This window comes from Alligator sinensis, unplaced genomic scaffold (genome assembly GCF_000455745.1).
Source record: "Alligator sinensis unplaced genomic scaffold, ASM45574v1 scaffold1181_1, whole genome shotgun sequence".
In the NCBI taxonomy this organism is placed as follows: domain Eukaryota; kingdom Metazoa; phylum Chordata; order Crocodylia; family Alligatoridae; genus Alligator; species Alligator sinensis.
In genome coordinates this window covers 253,649-264,674 of record NW_005842945.1, presented here as the reverse complement: position 1 = coordinate 264,674, position 11,026 = coordinate 253,649, and the positions used below count along the sequence as shown (strand labels likewise).

The following is an 11,026-nucleotide window of genomic DNA, read 5'->3' as shown; positions in this document are numbered from 1 at the left end:
AGCAGTGGTGAGGGGGAGGGGCTGTTTCTTCCCCCGCACCAAGCAACAGTTTCTGTCCTACGCTGCCAGTGCTCAGCCTGGGCAAGTGAGTCTGGAGCAGGAGTGGGGCATGCCGCATCGGGGCTGTGCAGTGTGGGTCCCCACTGGCACTGTGGAGCTGAGGCTAGTGGCGGTGACAGCCGCAAAAGGAGCTGCTGCCCCCTGGACTGCCTAAAAAGGCAGTTCAGCTGTGGAGCCACCTCAGCCCCGCTGCATGCACAGGGGGCCACAGCTGGATGGTGCCTGGGCCAGGTGGGACTGAGGGACTTACCATGGGCCGGACAAAACCCTGCTGTGGGTCATATTTTGCCCACCCCTGGTCTACAGTATGGCTCTAGCTATGCCTTACTGATGGAGGCACAGTCAGGGACCTCAGGTCCACTTCTTAGTGAGCAAGATTCCTTGCTTGGCAGCAACATATAATGCTATCACTTGCTCTACTGGTCTGACCTGCAGGTCTGCTGTTGAAGTGAGAAGCTGAAAATAATGCTGCAGATAGTAGTGCCAACAATTCACTGACATAACACCACTAGAGTTAAAGGCATAATACGGATTGATTCCAGTCAGAATCTGGCTCAAATTCATATTAAGAATCTCTTGCTTACTGACAGACAGTGCTTGGGGTCACTCCCCTTCCACTACACATGTGCTCTGGGAAATTAACCACCTGACAGATTTCATTACAGGTCCCCTTCTCTCTTCACTTACCTTCTGTGCTTCAGCTCCAGTGACTGCAACTATTCTCCGGATACCTTTAGCAATTGCTTCCTCAGACACAATCACAAAAGGGCCAGCATGGCTGGAGTTCTGCAGGTGTCTGAAAAGAATAGAGACATAGACCCCAGTGAGACACGGCTAAAAATTCCATCCTCTCATGTATCCCCACAAAGGCAGAACCCTACAAGAGTATGAGTAAAGAGATCAGACAGGTAATGTCTTACTTCCTAGCAAGTAGTTAGGAGTTACTGACAGGAGGTAAGTTCCTTTTTCCCCCACCATCAGGTCCAGAAGGAATGTGGGTGGGAAGATCAAAGCAACCTGTGCTGGGAAATCACAATTTTGTAAGCCAATATGAAAAACAATCATTGGGAGAATGGAAACTGCATGCAAGGATCACATTTTTAGGAGTCCAGCAGGTAATACAATGCTGAAGGGAAACCAGCACGGGTTCACAGCAGGTAGATCCTGCCTAACCTTGTCTCTTTCTATGACCAGGTCACTAAATGCTTAGATGCATTAGTCGAGGTAGATGTCATCTACTTGGACTTTAAGAAGGCCTTTGACACGGTATCCCATCCTATTCGCATAAACAAACTGAACTGCTGCGCCATAGACGATTACACAGTCGTGTGGGTGGCAAATTGGCTTAAGGGTCCTACCCAGAGAGCGGTGATGGATGAGTTGGTATCAACCTGGAAAGATGTGGGCAGTGGGGTCCCGCAAGGCTTGGTCCTTGAGCTGGTGCTGTTCATTATCTTCATCAGTGAACTGGATGAGGGCGTGGAAAGCACTCTGTCCAAATTCGCAGAGGACACAAAACTATGGGGCTAAGTAAACACACTGATGGGAAGAAACCAAATCCAGGTGGACCTGGACTGGTTAGAGATGAGGGCAGAGAACAACAGGATGCAGTTCAACAAGGACAAGTGCAAGGTGCTGCACTTCGGGAGAGGGAATCACCAGCACATCTATAGGCTGGGGGATTACGTTTTCAGCAGCACAGTGGCAAAAAGAGATCTGGGTCATTGTCTACTCCAGGATGAATGAATCAATGTGATGAGGTAATTAGCAGAGCTAACCCAACTTTGTTATGCATTGGCAGGTGCATCATGAATAGGTCCAGGGAGGTGATGCTTCCCCTCCATGTGGCACTGGTCAGGCGGCAGCTGGAGTACCACATCCAAGTCTGGGCACAACAATTCAAGAAGGATGTGGACAACCTAGAGAGGGTCCAGAGGAGGGTCACTCATATGGTTAGAGGCCTGCAGAGAAGGCCCTATGAGGAAAGGCTAAGAGACATGAACGTTTTCAGGCTCCGCAAGAGAAGGCTGAGGGGGGGATCTTATGGTACTATACAAATTCACCAGGGGGGAAGCAAGGAATAGGAGATGCTCTGTTTACCAGGGCACCCCTTGGAATAACCAGGAACAACAGCCACAAACTGAGAGAGAGTAGATTTAGGTTGGACATCAGAAAGAACTTTCTCATGGTCAGGGTTGCCAGAATCTGGAATGGGCTCCCAAGGGAGGTGGTGCTCTCCCCTACCTTGGGGGTCTTCAAGAAGAGACTGGACAAACCCCTGGCTGGGGTCACATAACCCCAGCACTTTTTCCTGCCACAGGTAGGGGGGCAGACTCCATGACCCATTGAGGTCCCTTCTGACCCTAGCATCTATGAACCTGTGCACCAGCCAACTGTGCCCTCTACACAATGACTTCAGCCAGAGACACCATTTGGGTACCCCCAGCAAGCAGGTGGGCAATGTTCATAACCACAGGTTTCAAAGGATCTTTATTAGAAAAGCCTCACCAATAATTAATACAGCTCAGCCTGAATGAGGGAATGTTTAGCCTGTGTGGTAATGTTCAACTGCTCTAACTTTCTTATCCCAACAGAATTCAGTGCAACATGGTGACTTCTCCAAGGAGATATGACAGGGATGAGGCAGAGACAGAAAAATCAAACTGCCCACAAGGGAACGTAAGAGAATGGAGAGGGTGAATTAGGAGTCATGGGTTCCATTCCTCGTTTTGTCAGTAGCCCCCACCTATATACAGGAGCAAGCTTAAACCTTCATTTCCTCAGTTTCCTTATCTGTAAATGGCAATTCAGAATCTGGGGATTCTCAGTAAGTTGAGCAGTAAGCAGAGAGCAGTGGCTCTGGGATAAGTGGCCTCTGTGCTAGTGACCTGAGGTGGTAGATTACTGCTCGATTGCTTGTCTAGTGCCTGATGTGTGTATTTGGGGTCCCCCCTGGGGTGTGCGATTGCTGGGCTCTCTCTCGCTCTCTTCTTTTTTTGGTCTTTTCTTTCTCCTACTGGATTGACTGAGTGACAGGGCTTACTTTGGGTGAGGCTAGTTTAGGTAACTGATGGATGAAGCTAGGATAGGCAGCCTTATAAAAAGACAGCCCCTAGCAAACTGTGGGAGCAAGGAACAGAGGGCAGCAACCAGAGAGGGAGTTTGCTCAGGGAATTTGCTGAGAGGGAGCCAGGGAGCAGAAGACTGCATATGCGTGGGAGTGTGGGCAATGGCCCTGGTGCAAGTGCTTGGTGTATGGGTTCATGTGGTGTGTCTTATCCCCTTCCCCTCCCCCCTACTTTTTCCCCCTTACAGCACAGGTTTTCTCCAGGGAGCAAAGGAGGAAAAAATGGAGTCTGGGTTAGCTGTTGTAACCTGCGTGCGGTTTGCTACGTTTGTATTCCTCCCAGAGGGGCAGGAGCACTTCATCTGAACCAAGTGTAAGCTGGTGTCTGGCCTGGAGGAAAAGATTTACAGATTGGAAGCATGGGTATCCATGCTGCATTGCATCTGGAATGAGGGAGATTACTTGGCCAGTAGTTATGAGAGGCTGGTACTGGAGTAACCAAAGGGCAATGAGGATAAGTGGCAGCATGTAACTACTCGAAGGAGGGCCCCCAGGACTGAAGAGGAGTGGCTTGAAGTCAGCAACACTTTCAGGTGCTCTGTGGTGGAACTGCCAAAGAAGAGGCAGAGGAAAGGACATCTGCAGGCATGAGGCAGAGGAGGCAGGAGTCTAGAGAGCAAGAAGTGCAAGGCACTAGGAACAGGGGCTCCAGGACCACTGCACCAAGGAAGAAAAGAGTGGTGGCAGTGCGTGACTCCCCTCTGTGGGGGACAGTCACCTATTCGTCATTCAGATTTAGGGGCCTGGGAGGTGTGCTGCCTACCTGGAACCCTAATACAGGATGTCACAGAGAGACAGCCAAAACTCATCCATCCTTTGGACCACTACCCCCTTCCTGCTTGTCCATGTAGGCACTAATGATACTGACAGGAACGACACTGAGCAGATCAGAGGCATTGATGAGGTTCTTGGCAGGAAGACTAAGAAGCTTGGATCACAAGTGTTCTCATCAATTCTTCCCATGGAAGGGTCCAGGCAGAGACCATCGTATCCTGGAAGTAAACACGTGGCTGATATGGTGGTGTCAAAATGAAGACTTCGGCTTCTTTGACAATGGACAGATGTTCTTGGGAAGAGGACTGCTATCAAGATATGGGCTCCATCTGACAAAAACAGGGAAAAACATCTTTGGGAGTCATCTGGCCAACCTAGTAAGGAGGGCTTTAAACTAGGTTCCACAGGGCACGGTAATCAAAACTCTCCAGCTACAAAATACAAATTCCAGATGGGAAAGGACTTGAAGCAATTCAACTCTAGGAAAGAGCCAGAAAGCTACAGAACTGCAGCAAGTGACACAAAAGGGAAATGAGGAAGGAGGTCAAAATGCAAAACAGATCTGATGCATGTATACAAACATAAGAACTATTGGGAATAAATAAGTTAGCTGGAAGCTGCAGCCTGTGAGAAGAACTACAAGTTGATCAGCATCACCAAGACCTGGTGGGACAGCTCTTATGGCTGCAATGTCATCACAGAGGGTTACACTCTGTTTCAGAAGGACAGGGTTGGCAGAAAAGGTGGTGATATTGCCTTGTATGTCAGAAACACATATGCTTGTCCCCTGGTTCATGAGAAGGAAGAAAGCAGCCAAGCAGAATGCATTTGGGTGAAGATGAAAAGTGAAAGATGTGGCACTAATATAGTGGCGAAGATTTATTAGAGGCCACCTAAATGAGGAAAAGGAGGTGGATGAGGCACTCTTCAAGCAGGTGACAACTCTGTCCAAAAACTATGGAATGGTATTGATGGGAGACTTCAATTTTCTAAACATCTGCCAGAATAACAATGCAGCCAGACATAAAGGCTGCTTGCAGACATGGAACCCCACGCCAAAACAGCACTTTACTTAAAAATTCGGTACAGTCCTGTGCTAAGCAATGTTCCCTCTAAGGTTTAGTGATCCGTGTGCAACCCTGGCTGGGAATGTGTGGGTAGCTCAGTGTGCCCGCCCCTCCCCGCTCCTGCAGCAGCCTGTGGCTGGGTTGGGACGGGTGGCAAGTGGCCGGACGCAAAGTCATCAGTGGGAGGAGCATCGGCGCCCCCTTGCTATGGCACTGGGCATCTCACCCAGGCAGGCACTGAAGGGCCATGGCACCCTACTGCCCCCCTCCCGTCGGAACGACAGTGTGTGTGCGACATTAAAAGTTATTGCGTGGCATGATTTTTTATTGTGCATGGCTGTGCACACGTGCAGCTTAGAGGGAACATCGGCACTGAGCCCAGCAGTTACCCAGCAGAGGCAGTGTGTTAGTTGCACCTGGCTTTCCCTGCATCTGTATAGATCTGGCACTTTAGGAGGATTTTTTGACACTTTTATCCAACAGCTGATTGAATCAGATTTAGCTAAAAGCACCAAAGAGCCCAGCTGAAGCATCCAATCTATACAGATGCTGCACAGCTGGGTCTTGGTAACATGCTGCTACTTCTAGTAAAGCACTTTTTCCCCCACATCTGTCAGCACCCAAAATGTCAAGCCGATTCCTAACTTGTGTGAAGGAAAACTTTCTCTTCCAGAAAGTAGAGGATACAACTAGGGGATCATTTATCTTGGAATCTTGTTCTGACCAACAGGGAAGAACTGGTGGAGGATGTGAAGGTGATGGGCATTTAGTGCAAGACACAGAAGGTGACAGTGCCTTTCTACTCAGCACTGGTTACACTTCATCTGGAGTAGTGTGTGGTTCTAGCCTCCACATTTTAAAAGGATGTGGAGAAGTAAGAGAGGGTCCAGAGGTGGGCAACAAAGATGATAAAGAGTAAGCCACAAGAGCTGAAGGAGCTAGGGGACATGGTCAGCTTGGGGACATGATATCAGTCTTGAAATACTTAAAGGGCTGCCATAAAGAAGGAAATCACCTTTTCTCTCTTGTTGCAGAGAGGAAGACGCAGACCAATGGCTGGAAGTTGCAAAGTAAGTTTGGACTGGATAGCTGGAAAAACTTCTTCATTGTTAGAATAGTGAAGCAGTGGAATAGACAGCCCAGGGAAGTTGTGGACTCTCCATCGCTGGAGGTGTTTGAGAAGAGGTTGGACAGTCACTGGTTGGGGATGATCTAGGCATAGCTATGCCTATATTCTACCATAGGTATTTCCCATGCTTCTGGGATTTCCTGAAAGCAGAAAAAGGGGAGAGGGGGCAATATGTGGCAGGGTGCCTTCCCAGAGGCATCGGGTGCTGGCTACAGTCAAGGCTGGGGACTTTAGGGTGTGCCAGTGCTCCTGATGAATGGAAGCTCTGGACTAGGGAGTCTTCGCCCTCTGCTCAGGGTCAGACTGATCACCATATTTGGGGTCAGGAAGGAACTTTACCCCAGGGTCAGACTAGATAGTGTAATAGGGAGCCTAGGACTCCTGTTACTTGATGGGAGGAACTGTAGCAGAAAGAGCCCCAGGCACCTAAGCAGGGGTTAGCTGCAGGAGAAAGGCAGGCTGCTCATCAAGCCCAGAATGAGAATTCCTGTGGTTGGCTGTGGAAATCGCCTGACCAAAAGGGGGCAGGGCTTAGTGAGCCTATAAGGCCAGGGCCTGAGCCAGGGCAGGCAGTCTGGCCATGCAGGCTACAGAGAAAAGAGCTTATGAGGAGGAAGGCTGCAGAGGAGTTCCCAGCTGACACCTGGGATACCCTTGGGAAATGCAAGTAGGATGCTGCTGCTATAGGGGGAATACAGCTCAGGGTAGGGGGGAGTTTTGTGGTACAGCCAGGGAGCTGATGTTTATGCTCAGACCTGGTCTGGAGTTTGTGGTATAGCCAGAGGGTTTATTCCTTTGTTAATACTTTACACTGGCAGACTGGGTGGAGGAGGTTCCTGCAGTGCCCAAGCATGGCAGAGACACGGGGTTGGGGGTCCCAGTGCTAAAGTAGGCGAGACAAAGGTTGGAACCCAGGAAGCCAGGTCCGGCACAGTGGACTTGGGCTCGAGGGCCCAGCAAAAGGGAAGGGGCAGAGGCTATGAAGGCCAAAGCCCCAACAAGTGAGAATGACTGAACAGCAATATCTGTGAAGCATAGGTGTGGCTACAGAGGGGGTTGGAGCCATGCATAGTCCATAAGGCAAAGGTGCCCTGGAGGCACAGATGGGTCAAGAGGGCCCACCTAGTGCAAGTACAGAACTGGGACCAGCAGAATCCAAGAGGGAACTGCTGGTGGTCAAATGGATTAAGGTTTGCTCTAGGACCCTTGGGCAGCCTCCTTTTTCACATTCTAATAATTCCAACAAAGGCATGGCAGGGGTGGGCAAAGGGGGAGGGTACCTTAGAATGCAAGTCTAACAGGAGCTGTGTGGCCACTAGGGGGGGCATCACAGCCATCCCTGGGGTCCAGTGCACTTGTTAGATAAGGACTGGGGGGGTTTTAGCCTTCCCCTGTAGTGTGGGGCATAGCTTTTTACCTGGGACTGCTTGAGAATGTATTGACAACATTTTATAGAAGAAAGACATTGGCTGCTGTGGTTTCCCTGCTTTACCTGTGGCAGGTTACAGTGTTAGGTCTGTGTTGTGTCAGCGTTGATGGCAGCCTTATGCAGAGTTTAGATTATGGTTTGTATGGGATGGTTTCGGTAGGAATGATCCTGCTTCAGGCAGTGGGGTGGACTATATGGCCTCTGGACATCCCTTGTAGCCCTACTTCTCTGACTTGGAAGACACTATAGGAATGCAGTGTTACCACCACCCTCTGCCCTATTACAGGGACTTCATGTACACACACAGTTCAAATCGGGGATGGGGAAAAAGTTAAATGATTAATTGTTAAGCAATAAACCCAGTGATAACAGATTAGCTTACCGCTTTATTGTTTAGCATGGGGTAGGTCACGTCTGGCACACGCAGTGGGCTGCCAATCACCACATTACACTGCCACCATTGCCATGCCTCATGCCACTTTCTCATGGCCGGTTGCACACGCAGCTCCGCGGGCTGGTGATGAGCCTTGTGCCGGGCCAACTGCATGCCACCTGTCACCAGTCTGCGGAATTGCACATGTGACCGGCCGTGAGAAAGTGGTGCAGGGCATGGCAGTGGCAGCAGTGCAGGGTGGTGATGCTGGCAGCTGCCGCATGTGAGCCCTATCCCCCGTCCAGCTGGCTGGAGGGTGCACGTGTAGGCCGCAAAGGGGCACCACTGCCACTGGCCCTGCTCCTAGGAGTGGGCACAGAGTGAGCTGAGGTGTGGGACAGGGAGGTGCTGCGATGTACTGTGTGGGGCCAGTGGCATCCAGCATGCTTCTCCCCCTTCCCCTTCCCCAGGTAAGAAGCCTCAGGGCATGCTTGTCCCCATCCACCTGCCTGCCCACACGTACCCCCTACGACATTTCTAAGTACCCTTAGAGGTATGCATACCCCAGGTTGGCAACCCCTGAATTAAGCAATTAGATGCTCTTCACAGATGCTCCCTCTCTTCCAGCTCCTGGCTTGACATGGGTCCTGTTGTCTGACTGGAGTTGCTACTGCCTCCTCACCCCTCCCCTTAGGGAGAGTGGCTCCCAGTAGCAGCTGTGTCTGAGCTGCTGTGTTATCAGTTATATTGCTTAACTGGTGTAATTAGAGGAGGTTAAACAAATAACTATTTTTAAACAATATTTACACCCCTAGCTCATCTCTCTCAGGCTTTGGTGCAATAGCTCTCTCTGGATTGCATTCCAGCCCTATCCCTCAGTCAAGATACTCACGTCCCTCCGCAGAACTCGACAGAAGTGACAGAGCCTGCAGGACCAGAGGGGTCTGCCAGCAAGTCATCCACAGGAATTCCAATTGAGACAACACGGACAGGATCAGGGTACGTCTCATCAAACACAGCCCGAAGACCCTGAATAGCTTTAGCTGCTGCCAGGGGACAATCTTTGGCATACACAGTCTGAAAAGAACAAGAGACCAGAGGAGAGATGGGTATTGCCAGGACAGATGAAAGTACATATTTTTATGTGGCCAAAAATTACCAGCTATGGCCAGATTATCAGAATTTTTCCAATAAATTTGCAACAAGCAATGGATAAACATTGTCTTCTGTGAGTAGCTGTAACTCTTGCTCTTCCTTTCCCAGTCAACCTTCTGCTGATTTCCTCAGAATCTGATTCACAGCCTAAGTCATTTCTGCAATCAACTTAGTGAATGGCAGACACCACGATTTATCAGCTGTATTCTTTCTAGCCTGGAGAGCAATGACTAATCAGCCAAGAGTTTACTGACCATCCCTATCAAAGGCACGTTTTGAACACGTTAAAAAGCAAGCACTTATCTTAAAGAAACAGCCTGTTTTTATACTGGGAGACACCACTTATTCACAAAGCTCATAATCTTTGCTTAAAATTAGTATTTACCAGCTGAAATGAGACTACATCTTAGTAGGAAGATCTCAATGTACACCAAAACCCTAAAAAAAGAGGGGTTATGACAGTTGTGATTCTTTGTGATATAGTATGTGTGGATTCCACGGAAAGTGCACATGCACTTCATGCACAGAGGACTAGATTTGTTTTTTGGAAAGCCAGCACTTGCCTATGCCACGCATGCACCTAATTTTGTGCTTCCATGCAAAAGCCTTCCTTCCTTTTTTTGGGACCTTATGACAAGGTATTTAGCAGAATTTGCAGATCACTGAAATCTGACAGGGCTGCACCATGAGCACTTCCGCTGTGGTCTCAAACTTGCAACCTTTGTGCTGTCAATCATGTACCTTAGGACCCATTTGCAATGTGCAGGGGGTGCATGTGCACCCCCTGAGATTAGCTGTGCACCCCCTGGAAGCACCAGCCGTGAAACTGGAAGTGCCAGTGGAAATGCACTTCCGGTTTTGCTGCTGGCTCTCCGATCGGCCGCTGGGGGACCTCCCCTCCTTTCGGCAGTCTGGTGCCCGTGGTGCCCCCCAGATTTGGAAGGCACCAGTTGCCCATGTTAGGACCCATGCCACCCCAGCCTCAAGGTCTGAGGTCTTGCAAAAGCCTCAAGGTCAGAATGGTTTCTACTCCACCTCAGTCCCCCTGCTAGCTGAAGACTTCAAATGCAGGAGGAGGGAGGGGATGGGTGGCAGGACCCACATAGACAATATATCAGAGAGACACTGAGGGTAAGTAACTGTTCTTTATTTTTCCATGCGTGTCTGTTTGGAACCACTGTAGGTAAGTGGCCAGCAGTATTCTGAGATATGAGATAAAGAGTGACACAGTGCACTTACAACTGTTATCTGCCTTTATGCAGGTGTAAATGTGGAAAGGATGTACAATCGAGTCATACTAGCGTGGCCATGATGTATGTAGTGCTGCAGACACGCCTGTGGTGCCACATACCACACATTCAGTTGTTCTCCATGCTGTAAGGGAGCAGGAACTTTTTTTTTTTTTTTTTTGACCCCAGGGGTCAAAAAACCTGCAAGGGGCGGGAAGTGGAGCGGCACATATGAGGGCAGCATGAGCCACTCAAAACTGAAGACGGGCTGGCTAGAGCCATGCTCCAGCTGCTGATCAGGCTGTGCTGCAGGATCACCACTGCTGCAGCCCCAGGACTCCCTCAGGAAAGACGGCTGAGGCTAGCCCAGTGCTGGCCCCAACCTCCCCTACTCAACTCAGGGTAACCTGCTGTGTGTCAGAGTATGTGTGGCAGAGGTGTTCCCCAGGGACAAGAAGCAGTGGCACAAGGTGCGCCACTACTAGTTGTCCTTGGGGAACCAAACATCCATGCACGTGTAGATGTAGCTACTGTGCAAGTCACTGTGCGCTTGGGTAAAATTATACTAGCACACAGGTCCTTTGTCTACACTACAGTTTAGCTCAGGCTTGTCCAACATGCGGCCCGCCAAGCCATTTTATCTGGCCTGCGGCGCTGCCACGGAGCACAGGGTGGCGGCAGGC

The 11,026-nt window shown here is 49.9% G+C and overlaps 1 protein-coding gene across 1 annotated transcript in view; it reads right to left on the bottom strand.

The window, feature by feature from the left end:
• Nucleotides 1-11,026, bottom strand: part of AARS (alanyl-tRNA synthetase) — a 35,479-nt gene that overhangs the window by 7,099 nt on the left and 17,354 nt on the right. The window contains 2 exon segments of the mRNA XM_006036295.3: nucleotides 748-856; nucleotides 8,852-9,036. Of these exon segments, the coding sequence (XP_006036357.1) occupies nucleotides 748-856; nucleotides 8,852-9,036 (294 nt within the window).